Raw genomic sequence first — 17,532 nt, 5'->3', positions numbered from 1 at the left:
CTCGTTGGTAGAATATAGATGTCCATTTTTCTATCTCCCTCGGTCTCGCACTTTTAACACCAGGGATGCGGGTCACGCCGCAGGAAACGCCTCGATATCTTCTATTTTCCCCATCCTCATCTCTTTTTTCTTTATTCTCTTCTTCATGGAACCCTCGCATTTTATTTCTCCTCCAGGCTACTGCGGTAATACGCGCTGATGCCGGAAGAGCCAACATGAAAATTATATTTATCGACACTTTTCATGATCAGATTTTGTAAGTTTGGTATTAAAAATATTCTAGCATTTTTTTTTTTCTCAACTAGCGGTCCGTGTACCGATGAAAAATATTGTCAACTTTACCTCATTCATTTATCTTGCTACAATCATGGAAGATATTGCAATGTTGAGCGATATATTCCGCAAAAATATTTTCAACCGCGGAGAGAAAAATTATCCTAGTACTGGCACTGCAAATTTTGTTTAATCACACGCTGATTTTTCTTCATGAAAATTAAAGGACCCGAGAAATTACACCGGAAAAAGCCAGATATTTTCTTCGACAGGAAAATTTCTCGTATTCGCTAAATTGTGGTGGAATTTTTATTAGGATTTGTTATTAGGTGTGAAATCATTTTAAATTTAATTAGATTTTCTGCAAAATTAAATTCTATTTATTTATTATAATTTTAATTAAATTTTCTGCAAAAACTACACGATTACGGAAGTTCAGCCGCTTTTTCTCTAGGATGAAATTAATTCTTCTGGAACTTATTTTCATCCTCTAGCCGTATCTTCTCGCTTTCATTTAATTCGTCAGTGCCTTCGCTTGTACCATCTCCAACTTTTTATTTAATTCATATTTGATTCGCGAGGTGGATAAAGTATTTAATCTGTCCTGTTAATATTCTTCGTGAACAAAATCTCCTTTTATCCACGAATAATATTAAAAGTCGCAATTATTCCGACATCCGAATTCATAATAATTGCATAAGTGTGAGCGAGCGAAAATGATTTTTTTGCCCCAATTATTTTCATTACTTTTGAATTTAAAAAATAGAAAAATTAAATTGTAATAATTAAAAAAAACTGAAAAACATAAATTTCTAAATTCCTGTAATGAGTGAAATGAATGAATGTAGGGAGTAGGAATAAGAGGAATTAGTCGAAGAATTAGTAAAAACGTCTTCCTGGATTTTTCTGGATAAAATACCTAACGGTTTTCCAGTATTCGCACATTTCAACTGTTGAATTTCTGTTCTCCAATTCTGTCACGGCATCAACAGACAAACCGGAAATTATCGCCCTTCGCTTGATAATTATTTCTTTTGTTTCCCTAACACAGATGTGTGCCTGTCGAGCAGATTTGGCAGATTGATAGGGTTTCGTGGTAAAATCCTTGAAAACCTTCTCTCGTATGCACTTGATATCGTTGAATATGTGGGTCAGCCCGCACGGCATATTATCAACGAATTTGCGATCTGCTGAATCCAACTCCTTGACACAATAGTTTTTCGCAGAACGAGTTCCCGGCTAAATTAAGACTGTTATTACTCGACTGTGATAATTAACCCGTAAACTCTTAATTGCGATTCGCCATTGATCTATCGGAGATATTAATGATCATCGACTTTCAGTTCAGTTTTCAGAAGTTTCTCATTTATTTAATGATGATAATTACGAAGATTCTATGTCGACAGAAATTCAGGTGCTTTAGCCATTTCTCAATAAACAAATTACGAGAAATTCTTCAGCAATCGATTTTCTACTGGAAAAAAAAAGATTTTAAAAGCCTAAATTACTCCCATATTTCAGACGGTGAACGTGAAGGGAATTTCGAAGAAATAATCCCCTACAAAATGTGATGGGAATTTTAGGGAGTATTCGTGATTCTTTAACAAATTTTTTTTTGCATTTTAGTTGGCGAATCTACAGCACTCGTAGTTCTATTGGACTGATTAGTTATTGTTAACAAATAGATTTGGCTGGGATCGAATGGATGAACTGATTCGTTGATAGTTAACGAATTTCTTTTGAGATCGTCTGAATGATTTTGCAAGTGTTCACATGGGTAATTGATTAACGTTAAATTTTTTAATGAAAAGGAATGCCAACCGGAGTTTCTACACGATCTCGTCCTCAAGATGAAAGCCTACATATTCACACCCGGAGATTCGATATGCCGAAAGGGTGAAGTTGCTAGGGAGATGTTTATCATTGCGGATGGAATACTCGAGGTGATAAGTGAAACTGGACGGGTATTGACAACCATGAAAGCTGGCGACTTTTTCGGAGAAATTGGAATTCTCAATCTCGATGGACTGAATAAGTAAGTTTTGCACTCCTCTGCATTCCATTTGGGTTGGAAAATTCAAAAAGTTTTATGTTTCACTCACCAATGCCGTTTTCAGGCGGACAGCTGATGTTCGATCAGTCGGCTACTCGGAACTCTTCAGCTTATCGCGAGAGGACGTTTTAGCTGCGATGAAGGACTACCCGGAGGCACAGGAGATTCTCCAGAACCTGGGTAGAAAGCGCCTGATGGAAGCGCAACGCGTTGCCCGTGCCTTCCGTCACGGTGTGCCAACATCACCAGGTCACGATTCATCGGATAATAGCACCGGCAAACGCATCGTTGATAAGCTAAAGAGTGACGTGAAAGGCCTGAAGAATGTTCTCCGAAAGAGTCGCCGGGTGGCACGTCCAGACGAATCAATGGAGTTGCAGCCACTTGCACCAAAAGTACCACCTCTCCGTAGACAGCACAAGATTGATGATGAGAGAATAGAGGAGACATCGGCATCGGAGCCACCGGTGTCACCACTGGGTGCTGGGCTTCCTCTTCTTGCGCGTCTTCGTCTTCTCAAGGAAAAACAGGATCGCGAGGAGAAACGTCACCTGACGGAGACACACGCACCACCAAATGATGTGACACATCCATCAGCAGTTCAGCAGAGCCCTGCAGATCAGCTCAATCCAGCTAATCCAAATCTTCCACTACTGCAGAGGATATTGCTCCTGAAAAACAAGACAGAGTCGGAGCCGGTGGTCGATAAGGAAGCGCCAGCGAAAGAGCCACTGCTAACGAGAAAATCCAGTGGTGAGGGTACGCAGATTGCAAAGTTACCAGTTGATACCACCAAAAGCTCGCCGGTATCAATGGAGAATGGTAACTATGGTAGCACCAAAAAGCCCTGGGTAATGCTGAAAAATGCCTCGTTGACGGCCAGGGAATCTGCTGTCTCTTCACCGCAGATGGTTAGCCCACAGAGGAGAATGCAGATCAGACAGACACTCGTGCAGATCCGACAGCAGACCAAAATGTATGCGTCTGTTGATGATCTATCCCCTGAATACTGTGGGCTGCCTTTTGTTAAGAAACTCAAGATTCTTAATGAGAGGCAGAAACTTGCCGAGCTGGAGAAGGCGGTCAGGAGCTCCAGTTTGGATTGCGGGGAAAATAATGAGGGGGGATTCAATGGCAGCCTCACTAGGAGTCACTCTGAAGCCTGTGCCATTGAGTATGCCAGGAAATTAGCTAGGTTCAATAAGGTGAGGTGTACTGAGCAAATTGGTAAATCAAGACGAGAGGAATGTCGTGGAAATTTTTTCCCTTTGTTTTCATAAATCGAATCTCGTTTTTAAATTCATTATTCGAATCCTTCCTCGAATATGCAAGAAAACAGGTCAAACGAATTGACATTGGAATGTATGAATAATAGATAGTCCAATAAAAATTAATTCAACAACAATGAATTAAATAGCAATAAATTCAGTCGAGTATAAATTAATCTGGGTCAACATCCACTTGAATAAATGAAGATATAAACACTAAAATTGATTTTCCTTCACCAGGAGCACCCCAATTCGCAATCACCCTCCGATCCCCTCTCACCGGAGAACGAGACCCTGGAGAGACGAAATCTGAAGAGCATCCTAAAGAAATTATCATTGGGAAGTAGAGCTGGAAGTACAGACGCATCGACTGGCACAAGTACACCCGATCCAGACGTAGTGAGTGATGAGTTGAGAAAACTCATGAGGGCACAAACAATCGAGGGCTACGCCGCAAGGCATTCTAAATTATCAAAAAGTGTTACTTTCAATAAGTATACATTGCAGAGCCCTCCATCGGAGCAATTGACAATGGAGCACTGCGTCGAGGAGAAGTTGTCGTTATCACAGGGACAAACCCCACTGCCACCGCCCAATAAAATTAGTTTCCGTCCTCTTGGCACTGGGGGAATACTGCAAATGGTAACGAGAAACAGTGACGATGAGTATCTTGGCGATTTGGTGACTGGCATTCGAGAAGTCATACAAAAACGTTTGGTACGATGAATATTATCAGGAATATTCAAGCGATTGCACTGATATTTCATTCAGGCAATTAGTATTTTTTACAATTAATTGCGCAATTAATTGAGATTAACTAATTTCTTTTGACCAATTTTTTTGAGGAAGTGAATTACGGCAAAATAAAGAAATAATAAATTTCTCTCGTATTCGAATTTGCTATGAAAAAAAAATCACTTTACGATTGTAGCGGGCGCGTGGTGAGCGTAATTACATATATTAAAATTCTCCGCATTCACTTCGCATGATGAATTCCATTTCAATGCCCTTCGTTGCTGCAAAATGAATGAAACTTTCTACAAGCTCTAGTTTCCTCCCTGAATTTCTTCATACGTAACCACTTGAATATTCGGCAAAGCCCCGTGAAAAGAACATCTCATTCATCAATGTATTTTTCAGGAGGGCATCCAGAAGAAATTCGAGCACCAATTCACATCCCTCGAATTGGAGATACGAAAGAGGGATGAGATAATATCCCAACTGCAAAGTAGAATTCAGGAATTGGAGCAGAGGGAGTTGCCAGGGGATGATTCGTGCGAGGACAGTACAGAGCCAGACGTATCGATGGAGGAGGACGCTGTGGAGGATGGTGAAGATCATCCATTCATGAGAGATAGCTCTGTGGACACTGTCCTGGGTAGTTCAAGGCCAAGACTGAGGCGATCCTCCACTGTCACGGAGAGTTCTCGCCATCGTCGATCATGGGAGGAACACTCCGAGGAGGAGACCCTCCAGCTCCAAGATCTTCCCCGTTCAATTTCTCCCCAAAACATCTGGAAAGACGAAGTGGCTATCGAATTAGAATCCAACAGCGATGATAGCAAATCAGAGGAGGAGGTTGATGTTCCAGGGAGGCGAAGAAGTGCTGATGATTATGCTGATGATGCACCTGGACATAACACCTGGGAGGTGACAATGCTCGCTCAGGAATTAGAAAGCAGACGACGTAACAGCGAGGGCTCAAGTCCTGGCTCCTAGCGCATTAACGAAATTCTCCAACTGCTGTGTTATTATAAAAGGGGAATGGACTCGAGACGAAGGGCTGGAAAAGCACCAAGAAAGAGTGTCGGTGGAAGTACAAGTATCAATGACGACGAGTGTCCATTTCCCGGTGTCTCGTGTTTCAATGGTTGCAATGAAACAATGATGTGAGATGCCTGCAAACACTGTCTCATTATCTCTGTTAGTTATGTTATTCTGTTGTTTTTATCTGATGAATTTATATCGTTTTTCAAAGTCAAATCATTGATAATTAAATGCACAATCGTGACTGGATAGATTAATCAATCAATCTCGAGATACTTAGGGTAGATTTGTAGGTATTTTTTATTTATAATCCAATTATTGATAATTGCGTTTCATACGGTATGTGGGATAATGCGAATTTTCATAGAGTATTATGTGTGAACGGGTGGGACCTCCTCAGGGTGGAGTTGTTATAATCGTTGTCATTGTCGACTGTAAATACTCACAGGTGCCTGAGCGAACAGTATACTTGGGGTAAAATTGAAACATTGAGGTTTCTGTGCAAATCGTTTTGTTTATAGTGGGACGACAAATATAGAGGAATTCAGTTGTTTCATTCATGTTGCAATCATTTCAGCTGCTGTCAAGGGAATATTATTGAAAAATCAACTCACTCATTCACTCTGAGAATCTAGAACATGAAAAAACACTGAAAACGCTAATTATACTATTATTTGTGTGTGAGTGGATAACACGAATTTATGGTTAATCAATTATTTCGAGAAGTTAGATGCAGTGAAGAGCCGGTGAACGATAAGATTTTTGTATTTTCGAGTATTGAATTATTTGTGATTCAATCTGGAAATCAATATTGAGGTAATGAGGAACTCGTTGAGAGTTTTCAGAGTGGGAGGGGATCATTCCGACCAAAGTCTCGTAAAGTATGTTCATAGGTAATTAAATAAGATCTGAAAAGCGGTAGAGACTCATTGGTACGAGTTAATTCGACAAGTTACTTCCGTTTAAAGTTTCGTTGAAGGGATAAGTGGAAAGTGGAGTAGCAGTATTATTGTTGGAAATTCCGGGAAATTGTTTGACAAACACAAAGAGCAACTATAATTTATTTCAATTATAAAGAAGAAAAATATAAATGCACTTGATGAATATATTTATTGAATACTGACCAGACCAAGCTCAATATTTCTAGAGTCTTTACAAGAGAATGTCTCGTATAAGTGCGTGTGAATGGAAATAACTTGCCGATGAGCGTAAATAATAAAAGTGTGAATTTAAACATTGATGAGAACAATTGATGAAACATTGTAAATATTAGAGTACGATTAATTTATTTATGAAAAAATGGGGGTTCGAGAGACTCATCACGTGTGTAATTGAGGGGAATGAAAGTTGATGAGGGGGTGATGAAAATTTCTGAGGGAACCGTCTATGAAAGTGGAAAATGTGTATGTAATTTGCGGATGAAGAGAATATACAATAAAGCGAACTGTTTTCAAATTTTCAAGAGTTAATTCAATACTTCATACCGGAAATTTCACTTCATTTGATTTTGCTGGTCTTTATTTTTTTTAGTACGGAGGAAAGGAGTAAGAGTATACACGAGGGATAAGAGGCGTATCTCACGTAAGATTTATAAAATCAGATTTACCAAGTACTCTCTTGTGAAATTCAGTACACGAATGTGAATTGTGTACAAGTGAGTGTGCCCACACATCCCATAATGCAAATGCCTGAGCCAAGCAATTTTTCTTTCCCCTCCAGCTCGTCGAGATTATCTAGACACTCAGTTATTCATTATTCTGCTATCAAGACTGTTTATTTATTTATTTTTTTTCTAGAGCTAGAAATTATTTTTGTGCGCCAGTTAAAATGTTTGTTATTGTTTCTGCTGTAGTCATTTTAAATTCATTAGCGGGATACACGTGTCAGTCTCCTTGTCCTGGATTCTTTCGTTATGCTGTTGATAATAGAACGAGAGAAGTATTTGGAAGAATTGAAATTCCCCATCCACCGAGGAATGTGGCTATTCAGCTTCGTGTCAGCTTCAGTATTGCTACTGTTCTACCTACGGTAATGAATTTGTGACAGAAAGTACTCATTCACGAAAGTTTAAGCCCAAACGAGCATACGAATCGGTTATAATTAAATAGGTCATTTGTCTTCATTTTTTAACTGAACAATCAGGTGATTGATATTGTTATTTGAGGATATGATAATTTCAATTGCCTGTAACGCCTTCATATTTCACCATTCAGGATTAATAAATTTAATGAATTCATTGATTAATAGTAATCACTCTATTTTCCGTTGCAGCAATACGTCGGAAAGATTGAATTAGCCAAATCCCGACAGGAGTCTGTGCTGGCAATAGAAGCTGGACAACCACTGGTTTACAATATTTTTTTTCCACTCCAGCGACCTTTGCCAGTACTCACAGAAATAGTATTCAACAACTATCAGTACTGCGTAGGACATCAAGGTATTCCCCTTACTGAGTCCTATAAAAATAGACGAATTAATAACAATAAATTTCTAATCCCGAATGGATTTATTTTCAGCAAGAGGTCCAGTGGTGACAAATATATTCATAGAGCATTTTCTGTATCCAGCAGGAGTAACTCCGGAAGTGAATACCCCACACCAGAATAATAATGCAAATCCTCATCCATTGAATCAGAAAGAATTTGAGAATTTACCTCTTGCTGATGAAAAATACCCAATCATCCCATCATTTTCATTAACAACCCCCAGGCCCCCCGCAGGAGAGTCTCCCTTCGATTCGACTCTATTGAATTTTTATCAGGATGAAAACTGTGGAAAATCAAATAGACTTAATCACTCGATGCCAAATAACTGGGGTACATATGCCAGCCAGTGGCCCTGGCTGGTCGCTATCTTCATTGCCCGTTACAACTTCCAGTTCCAATGCTCTGGAAATTTAATAACAGCTAAGCACGTACTTACAGGTAATTGTTAATCATTAAAATGGATAAGTTTTGACGAGATCGTCTGATTCGAGTGAGTATTTCGCAGCAGCTCACTGTATGATATCAAATGGCATCGAAATCCCAGCGAATGTATTATTAATCTCCCTGGGGCGCTACAGACTCAATGACTGGCATGAACCACGTGCTGTAAACCGTGAAGTTTTGGGATTTGTAATTCATCCGGAATACACTAATAGAGGAAGTGCCCACGCTGATTTAGCGATTGTGATCCTGAGGGAGAGGGTTCAGATGAATTGGAGTATCAAACCTGTGTGTCTGTGGACTGGTGCTGCTGCATTGGAGCAGATTGTGGGGAAAATGGGATACGTCGTTGGATGGGGAATAGATGAGAATGGAGATCAGCATCTGGGAGGTCCCAGACAGGCGCAAGTACCCATTGTTTCACAAGTAAATTTAATTACGTTGAATATTCTAGTGGTGGGTGAATAGTTTGGGAATATCTGAGAATTATCAAGCTTTACTGAAGATAAGATTCCAGATATTCTCAAAATGGTGAACTCTTGATTAAATAGAATCCGAGGTAGATTGAAAATATAAATGAATTGGTCTGCAAGAAAAAGTGAATTCCAAGCGAAATAAGCTCATCTCGCTGTCCAATTCCATCACCGATTTTTCGTTGACTTCATTACAGGAGGATTGTCTCCGGAGTAATTTGAAATTCGTTCGATCGGGGTCGTCCACCTCTAACAAAACCTTCTGCGCCGGTCGACGTGATGGCAGTGGACCGTGTAACGGGGACAGTGGAAGTGGTTTAATGATTCATGATCAGACCACTGATAGATATTACCTGCGCGGAATTCTATCTTTCTGGCTGCTAGATGAAAACCTGAGCTCCTGTGATTTATCGTACTACGTCGTCTACGCCGATGTCGCTAAATTCTTAAAATGGATTCACAAGCAAATTTTATAAATTCACCGTTGAATTATCACTGTGCCAGGGGAGAAGGTGGAAAATGAAAATCAGTGGGAATTGATAAAACAAAAGGGCCCCATTAATTTTCACCCCAACTGCATTTCCATGACTGCATTTTCCTCCATAATTTCTCAACAATTAATTAAGCCCTCGACAATGGTCTCGTGTATCAACAATAGCCACCCGACAGTTGGAAATTCTCCAGCAATTTGTTATCGCACTCCATAAAACCACAGTCAATGCAATCGGCTGCCCTGTCAAGGTTTTAATTAAAACTTTCACTCTTCGGGATATCGAATTATAATTAACTGTACGTCGATATTGAGACATACGTTCATGATAAAACTGAAGCCAGACATGTGCTCCTTGGCAAATAACCGAGTTTCATGAGTGGGTAATACCCTCGGGAAAGAAGTTGATGCCAACCATGTATCAACTCCACGCAACTCTATTACCCCTCGTTCTAACTCTATTTTTTATCCTGTCAGTCGAGGTCGCAGACGTGAGTGCACCACCACGAGAGTAAGAATTTTAAATCAATGAAACGCATTACTACACCATAAATCATAGAAGAAGAATAACGCTCAATTGAACCACTTGCTATTTCCGCAAAGTCAAATTTTCCATTCTAATTCATTCTTGAAGAGATTTATACTTTAAAAGGAAAAAAAGTGATAAAAAGCGCAGAGTTCGTAGAGAAGATAGAAAGAGCTGGGATTTTGTAGATTTTACTTATTAGGCTTTATTCCTGCTGCATGGCACACGAAAGAAGTCCGATAACTGCCATTGTACTCAATTTCATGCTGATTATCGAGGAGAATAAAGTTGGCAGAGTTTTCTCGCAAGTTCCAGCATCTTTTCAATTTTAATCACTTAATATCGCATTTCCTCTGCAACTTCTATAACAATACAGTGGAAAAACTCTTTTGTGAATAAGGAGTGTAAAATAGATTTTAAAATAAAACGAAAAAGATGAAATAACAAACACAATTTTCTAGAAATAACGATCGTTAAAAAAAAATCTTTACCGATCCCACAGTTGTAATTCAATAATTGATTGCCATTGATGTGGATGATTACAGACAAGTGAAGAGGGCCTTCCAGACAGTGGGGGAATTCCTAAAGGATGATGCGGGTAGTATTTGGTTAGCAAGCGTGTCACAGCATCAAGATGAACCCCTAACTACTGGAGAATTAATGCGAATAATAATAAATTCAGTGAGATCCAATGGTGGTGTCGGTAAAGCCGCGGGAATTATCTCTCTCGCCCTGGAGCACCAGAAAACGGGTGGAAAAACTAATGAATCATTGATGGTTGAGCCTGAGGGATTAGAGGAATTAATCGAAACTATCGCAGACAGGGAGGACGTAATTTGCCTCTATCGAGCGCGTCTCAAAGGGATGACTAGGAAAGTGCAGAATTGGAAGAAAACCCTGAAGAGCAGTGTCTACCTTGATTATACCTCATATCTCGCCTTAGATACGGGTAATCGATATATCTTATGTCTGAAAAGAAATGAATTCTCGACAGATGCAAATACAACTGCAACAACCGAAGAAACTGAAACGACAGAAAGGATAAGCTTTAATCCAACGACTGAAATCCCCGGGAAAACTTCGTCAATTCTTCTTGAAATACTTTTTCAAGATATTTTAATAAATTCGCGAAATAGAACACTGAGATCTCCTGAGGAAACAGATATAAATAAATCATTAAATAATGAAGGCGGGCAAACTTTGAGGACGGATTCACGGAATTCTAATGAAGATTGTCGTAATTCGAATTCTTGTAATTCTCCAATTTCCTCTGATTCATTTGGATTTCCCTTCAAGCCCATTGAATCCCTGTCAACAGATAAATCCCGAGACGCGGATGAGGAAGTGTCGAAGGAGATTGCGACTAGATCTAGGCCGTTCACTCGAGAACGTCATAAATCAATAAAGGAAAAAATTAATGGAGATATTCTCTGCAGTCGAGAGATGCACAGATTGCTCTGTCATCACCATGAGAATTATCTTGGAGACAATAACTTTAGAGATTACCGCAATAAATCTACTGTGGATGTCTCAAACTCCGGAGAATCAGCCACTCGGAGAGATCCATCGCATGAATCACATAATTATGTCTTATACATTTGCCCATTCGCCAGAATTTGTAACGGGATAAAAATTTCGGAGAGGTCGCAAGAATTAATGAATATTCCTCAGCATTTGCTGAGGAATATGGATAATCAGGTGAGATTATTGAATCCACCAGTAGAACATCTTCGATATTTACGCGATGGAAATGGAATTCTGAAGAATTTACATGATAATGGGATTTTAAAGCGCTTGGGGCATTCCAAACACATGAATACGTATTTCGTACTGAGGAGAAATGGTGAGGATGATAGGGAGAATTCGAAACCATTGGGTTTTGGAGATCATCAGAATGTTATCTCGATGCGACAGCCTGTCAGACCTTCGTCAGAATTTGTTGCCGGTCAGTTTCTCGGAGGTGGGTATAAGTTTCTGTTTCCGTTTCTGGACCCGCAGAATCTTCGGAAAGCCCGGGCTCTCTGTTTCAAACAGATTGACACGACAAGGGACCGGGAAAATGACAATCCCGAGGGTCGAGGGAAAGAGAATCCGCTGAGTCTCAAAATTATCGTCGATAAACCGTCGAGAGAGCCCCTGAAACTGTCAATTTACACTGCGCTTGATTCACAAATTGAGGTTTATCACGGTAACGATCGTTATGGGAATGACATTAACCACTGGCAATTAAAAAAGTTTAGACATGCTTACGAAAGTTCCCAGGGGGGGGAGGTGGGTTCATTAATTAGAGAAGTTGCGGAACGGAATTATGGAAATAATTTTGATGCATTCCTGAATTTATTGACTTCGGATGATTAAAGTTGAAGAAATTATAATTGCAGGTGCCAATTCGAAAATGTTCTTTTTGTGAATTTTTTTAAGGGCCAGATGGAGTATCTCGGAAAGATAATTTACTCCAAAATCGGGATTCCTAATGACTCCGCCAATTAATTGTTTTTTCCGATAATTGTTAGCTAGCGTTCTAGTCGTTGACAACCGCTAGAATGCTAGCTAACAATTATTGAAAAAAAAAAACGATTAATTGCCAGAGTAATTAGGAATCCCAATTTTGGAGTAAATTATTTTTTCCAGATAATCCAACCGGTCCTTAAAGGTACTTCATTTTTGGATAAAGATTATTTTGTTCTCACATTCTCTTTGTATTTATCAGCGCGTACCAATTTATTTCTGGTAAATTCGGAAAGTGAAAAACGGAATAGCGGAATGATTTCGACTCGGGCAAGGACATCACTCAGCGTTAATTAGAAATGTGCAAACAACTTGAAAGTCGAGAGGGGCAGAGTAATTAAACCGACGAGATTAGTTGGAGCAATCGATGGGAAAATGAAAATAAAAAATAACGATGGATTAATAGATTTCTAAACTCCGAGCGACCGAAATTAATTTGTCGGGTTTATCATTGCGCGCGAGTACTTGTAAATACTCCTCCTCCAGAGTTCATATTTGCTTAATAGGAGGACTTCAGAACACTTAGGATTAATTGAAAATGCTCGATGCTGTGAGAGTTGGCAGCATGTGACTGTAGAAAACTTGATGTAACGATCTGATATATTGACGGATTTATTACCTCTGGATAACGAAAATTTACTTGACGCGTGTCTGATGTATACTGTCGTAAACTACAGAATATATTACCAGAAAAGTATGTATCTTTATTGTCCCCTTACATAAGCAACTAATTTTTACAATTTGTGAAAATAAATCAGAGTAGATCTGTATCTTTTCTCATTCTCTCTCAACAGTTTCACAAAGATTGAAAAATCGTGTAGCCAAATGATTGATTAGCTACTCACAATTGATTGGTATCGATTTGAAAGTTCTGCCTGGCGACAGAGCGCAAAACCACTTCTGCACTGAAGACGTCTGCAATAAAAGAATTGCATTAATGACGAGAATTCAATCCAATTTCACGAACAAACTCGAAGAGATGAAAATAGATGGAAAAATACTTACTGATATTTGCTTGTAGAACATCAGCGAGCAAATGGAGATCGTTCTCCTGTGTAACGATGATGTAGTTCAATTTACCACCGGAATTCATTTCCTGTATTTGCACAAGTGAACGACGGCATTTCTCCATAGTACCACCTGCACTCTCAATTATTTCCGAAAATGCTGTGGGCGATGGCACTACACTTGGTGTCACGTAAAATGTCAATCCCTGAAAATGAATTCCACCCAGAAATAAATTCCAAATGGCGCATATACATTTCCTCCATTGACACTATTTTTTTTTATTAATATTGCTGATAAAAAGCTTCAGTTAAAATGATTTCGGTCAGAAATAATTGTAACAGATGTTGAAAAATATGACTTTCATCGAGTAACAAATTCCCTCGATTTTATAAGTAATTTCTGGTGTCAATAAATAATTAACTCAATCATTTGATGGTCAATAAATGCAGCAGTGACGTGATAAATCGTTTTAATAAAATGTGAAACTTCCGTCAGTTGAAAAATTAAAATCAAAAATAGTCATGAATTGAATGTAATAATATTCCACTTCAGATTCTGTGATATGAGCCAAACTGTAAAGTTCTTGAGAGCCTCAATTTCATTTTACCTCCCCATTAGTTTATTAATTTCGTAAGCTCTCTTGAAAGCTGAAGAAATAATCAAATAAAAGTTGTCAGCTCTCCACACAAAAGAGAAACATCAGAATTTTCTGCGAGAACTTCTTTGTAAAAAAATAAAACGTAAGATATATATGAAAATTTCGCAATACCCGAGATTCAGAGATGTTCTTCGAAAACTCAACAAAAAGTTAAATCGACCGTAACTATTTCACCACTTCACTACTGAATTATAAACAGCTATAAATTCCAAGATCTTTCTTCAACTTTTGATGCACTCTTAGCCATTCAAAATTTATATCGCAATTCCATAAAAAGAAAATCCTTAAATATTTACCTTAAGTACCGACCCCCGATTGGGACTGGCCAGCGCCTTCTCAATATTACAATAAAAACTCTTTTCGAACTCGGCATCACCCAGGATATACGAGCTCTCGTCGATGAAGGTGTTTTTTCCAAAGCAATCGAGCAACCACTGAATATTTACAATGCACTTTACTCTGGAAAGACAGCAGAGTAATTTGACAGTTCGAAAGGGTGCAGGCATAACGAGATGAGTGGCATCCCTCCAGCTTGCAGCGAGTGCACCCCCGAGTTCCCTGATCCTCTTGGCATATTTAACGGGATTGGTTCCAGAAAAAAGAATCCTAGGTTGTCGCTCAGGTGTCGGCGGATCAGGATTACAAATAATCACAGGTTCATCGAGCCCGAGCAGATGAGGATCCTTATTCAATAAAGGTCCATCGAGCCGCGGTTTTTTGTGTTTTCTCATGGCATTTGGTCCTTGTCCCACTTGTTTGACCTTGTCATACGACTCTTGAGTAATATTAATGGGCATTTTCCACGCTGCCATGAGATGAGGAACGAGTGAGTAATCCAACCTGAATGGATTGCTCGCATTGAACTGCTGATACTTGGGTGCATCGATTTGATGAATAGCGCTAACCTGACCACAAATCAAATCGGTCAACCACTGTGCATTAACCACGCTGATCTGCCACTCCCTCGCTTTCTTGTATTTTGGCCCATCCGGTCTCCGAGAGATAAGCAAAGTATTGTGATGTGAGAAGTACGTTGTGTACTTGATCCCGAGAACATCCAGCATTCCCTTGATCTTAGCCCTCTCCTCACCCTCGAAACCGGAAAATGAAATATTCTGCTTGGAGCACGGTCGCTCGTTCAAGCCGTAGGGAATTGGAAAGTGCAGTGCATGCCAAGGAGGCACAACTTGCTGCTTGTTCACAACATCCGACAGCCAGTGTGCACTGACACATCGTTTCCCCTCTCTAAGTGCCTGCACCACAATCGGATGCTTCTGCGTAATTGCAAGGACATGAGTAGCTCGTGCACAATACTGGGGCTCTACCTCGCCCCCGTGGCGCTCGATAACTTGTTTCCAATGTGATATTTCACCGGTTGAGTACTGCGCCTCATACTCAACGATAACAAATATGCAACCGAGTAGAAATAAATCAGGTGGTAGTTTTAAATTCGGATTGTGACCGTAGAATTGTGCCTTGGGCTGGGCCATTGCTGGTGCGTACTGCATTTTCATACCACCCGGTGGTGCGCCATTGGTGATATTACCGAGGGATCGTCTCTGATAAGCAGCGAGAAGAGCTGGATCTTGTGATGGTGGTGGTGGTGGTCGATGTTGAGCGGTCATGAGTCTTAGCTGACCAGCAGCGCTTCCCTCAGCCGCTCCACCCTGTAGCCGATTAGTTAACATATTGGCAAGGGCTGTTTTTGTTTTGGGATTTACCACGAGCTGTTGGTCCGGTGGCATCTGAGGATTTCCAGCGAGGGGGGTTAATGGTGGTTCTGATTGAACTGGCGACTGCTGCGGTTGAGGCTGAGACTGGGGCTGAAGCTGAGGTTGTGGTTGGCTTCCAGACTGAGACGTTTGTTGTGGTTGTTGGGGAGATTGCTGAGGGGGTGGTTGAGATTGCGGTTGCACCTGGGGCTGAGATTGCTGAGGAGACTGTTGTGTTTGTTGTTGTTGCTGCTGTTGTTGTTGCTGTTGCTGCTGTTGCTGGGGATGTTGAAATTGTTGGAGTCTCGCAAAGTGGTGTTGTTTTTGGAGATGCAGCTCAGCGATTTGCTGGGGGGTTAATTGCCCCTGTTGGAAGGGTTGGCCTGGATTTTGAGAAGACTGGACTGGAACGGCTTGTCCCGAGGGGACGATCACTTGATTCGGCGAATTTATTGGCGTCAATGCTGGCGGCTGAACTCCCGGGTGAATAGGCTTTTGTCCAACGACTGAAGTCACTCCAGGACCCATCATTTGAGGCCGTTGTTGGACCCACTGTAGACCGGGCTGACCTGGGGCCGCTGATGCCCTGATCACACCTCCGTGGGGCCCCTGGGCTGTACGATTCGGCATCTGTCTTTGGAGGAAGAGATTTCTCTGTTTTTGAATTTTCTGAATGAATTGAGCTCGCTGCTGAGGGTCCATTTGCTGGAGTTGTTGATGGGTTTGGGCGTCCAGTTGGATTAATTGACGAGGAGGTTGCGGTGGCTGTTGGGTCCACTGGCCCCCGGGTCTCTGTTGTCCCAGTTGTTGTTGTTGCGGTTGTCGCTGGAGCTGCAAGTGGTACTGCTGCTGCTGCCAGACTTCTCGATTTACTATAAAACCCGATTGATTTTGATTTATTATTTGGTTTGTTGGCTGTTGCTGGAGTTGACCGTCTCTGATGATGAACTGCTGTGAGGGCTGGGGCGCTGATTGCTGGAGTTGTTGTGATATTTGTTGAATTTTTTGCTGCTGGTGGAGAACTAGCAATTGCTGGCGTTGCTCAGGCGTTAATTGTTGCTGGTGACCCTGTTGGTTAGGCAGTTGTTGGATCAATTGCTGTCGTTGTTCCGGAGTTAGTTGTTGCTGCTGATGGGTCTGTGGACTAGGCAGTTGCTGCTGTAGTGAAATTTGCTGGGAAATTTGATTCTGTTGGAGCATTGGCTGAGGTGATTGCTGAGGCATCGGCTGAGGCTGTTGAACCATCTGGGGTTGTTGTTGTATATTCTGAGACTGTTGAATCATCTGAGACTGCTGAGGCATCACCTGGGACTGAGAGACCATAGTCTGTGGTTGTTGGGGCATCTGTTGCTGCGGAATGTGCTGCCCATGATGCCCCTGATTCAACACCTGCGGATTAACTTGTGGTGACTGAGGTAGGGGACTTAATTGAGGCTGTTGATTCACTTGTTGAGGCATCTGATGCTGACTGAGGGGTTTCTGTTGAGAGATTAGATTCTGATGAGGTACTTGAAGATTCTGTTGAGGGGGCATCATCTGTTGCTGCATCTGAGTAATTCCCTGGGTTGGAGAAGGGCTTGTCATCTGAGGTGACTGCTGGGGCATCATCTGCTGGGGAAAACTCACTTGCATCTGCATTTGCTGAGCCATCTGATTGGGAACTTGTTGAATTGGTATTGATTGTTGAGGGATTTGATTTGACATGTGCTGTATTTGCGGTGATATGTGGCTTTGTCCCTGAGATACTTGCTCCTGTTGTTGTTGTTGCTGTTGCTGTTGCTGCTGCTGTTGCTGCTGTTGCTGCTGTTGCTGCTGTTGCTGCTGTTGCTGCTGTTGCTGCTGTTGCTGCTGTTGCTGCTGTTGCTGCTG

At 40.9% G+C, this 17,532-nt stretch overlaps 4 protein-coding genes across 7 annotated transcripts in view; 3 read left to right on the top strand and 1 right to left on the bottom strand.

Annotated features, from left to right (window-relative positions):
• Window positions 1–6,774, top strand: part of Cngl (Cyclic nucleotide-gated ion channel-like) — a 51,170-nt gene extending 44,396 nt beyond the window's left edge. For all 4 annotated transcript variants that reach the window (XM_011298660.1, XM_011298659.1, XM_011298661.1 and 1 more), the window contains 4 exons: window positions 2,085–2,308; window positions 2,391–3,531; window positions 3,835–4,311; window positions 4,735–6,774. In XM_011298660.1, coding sequence (XP_011296962.1) covers window positions 2,085–2,308; window positions 2,391–3,531; window positions 3,835–4,311; window positions 4,735–5,313 — 2,421 coding nt within the window. In that variant the 3' untranslated portion in view covers window positions 5,314–6,774. The remainder of the gene's footprint in view (window positions 1–2,084; window positions 2,309–2,390; window positions 3,532–3,834; window positions 4,312–4,734) is intronic.
• A 395-nt stretch (window positions 6,775–7,169) lies between these two features.
• Window positions 7,170–9,237, top strand: LOC105262941 (serine protease gd-like). The gene is made up of 5 exons (XM_011298848.1): window positions 7,170–7,389; window positions 7,633–7,798; window positions 7,878–8,285; window positions 8,353–8,714; window positions 8,959–9,237. The coding sequence occupies exons 1-5, from the start codon at window positions 7,189–7,191 to the stop codon at window positions 9,235–9,237; spliced, it is 1,416 nt and encodes a 471-aa protein (XP_011297150.1). The 5' UTR covers window positions 7,170–7,188.
• A 315-nt stretch (window positions 9,238–9,552) lies between these two features.
• On the top strand, window positions 9,553–12,135 carry LOC105262940 (uncharacterized). Its single transcript, XM_011298846.1, has 2 exons — window positions 9,553–9,762; window positions 10,323–12,135. The coding sequence occupies exons 1-2, from the start codon at window positions 9,659–9,661 to the stop codon at window positions 12,133–12,135; spliced, it is 1,917 nt and encodes a 638-aa protein (XP_011297148.1). The 5' UTR covers window positions 9,553–9,658.
• Window positions 12,136–12,968: 833 nt separating this feature from the next.
• LOC105262844 (PAX-interacting protein 1) overlaps window positions 12,969–17,532 on the bottom strand; it is a 6,345-nt gene continuing 1,781 nt past the window's right edge. Inside the window, exons 2-4 of the mRNA XM_011298658.1 lie at window positions 14,248–17,532; window positions 13,291–13,498; window positions 12,969–13,200 (exon numbers count right to left, since the gene is read on the bottom strand). The exon at window positions 14,248–17,532 is cut by the window's right edge and continues 1,032 nt beyond it. Coding sequence (XP_011296960.1) covers window positions 13,127–13,200; window positions 13,291–13,498; window positions 14,248–17,532 — 3,567 coding nt within the window. The 3' untranslated portion in view covers window positions 12,969–13,126. The remainder of the gene's footprint in view (window positions 13,201–13,290; window positions 13,499–14,247) is intronic.

Source organism: Fopius arisanus, unplaced genomic scaffold (genome assembly GCF_000806365.1).
Source record: "Fopius arisanus strain USDA-PBARC FA_bdor unplaced genomic scaffold, ASM80636v1 scaffold00011, whole genome shotgun sequence".
NCBI classification, from domain to species: domain Eukaryota; kingdom Metazoa; phylum Arthropoda; class Insecta; order Hymenoptera; family Braconidae; genus Fopius; species Fopius arisanus.
Note: the sequence above shows the minus strand (reverse complement) of the source record. Positions and strands in the feature narration are given on the sequence as shown.

Excerpts from the sequence above, each read along its gene's own strand:
- LOC105262941 (XM_011298848.1), top strand. The coding sequence starts at position 7,189 with ATGTTTGTTATTGTTTCTGCTGTAGTCATTTTAAATTCATTAGCGGGA. Across the intron at positions 7,390-7,632 it reads TTGCTACTGTTCTACCTACG|CAATACGTCGGAAAGATTGA; the intron begins GTAATGAATTTG and ends TTTCCGTTGCAG. Across the intron at positions 7,799-7,877 it reads GTACTGCGTAGGACATCAAG|CAAGAGGTCCAGTGGTGACA; the intron begins GTATTCCCCTTA and ends ATTTATTTTCAG.
- LOC105262940 (XM_011298846.1), top strand. The coding sequence starts at position 9,659 with ATGCCAACCATGTATCAACTCCACGCAACTCTATTACCCCTCGTTCTA. Across the intron at positions 9,763-10,322 it reads GTGAGTGCACCACCACGAGA|ACAAGTGAAGAGGGCCTTCC; the intron begins GTAAGAATTTTA and ends GGATGATTACAG.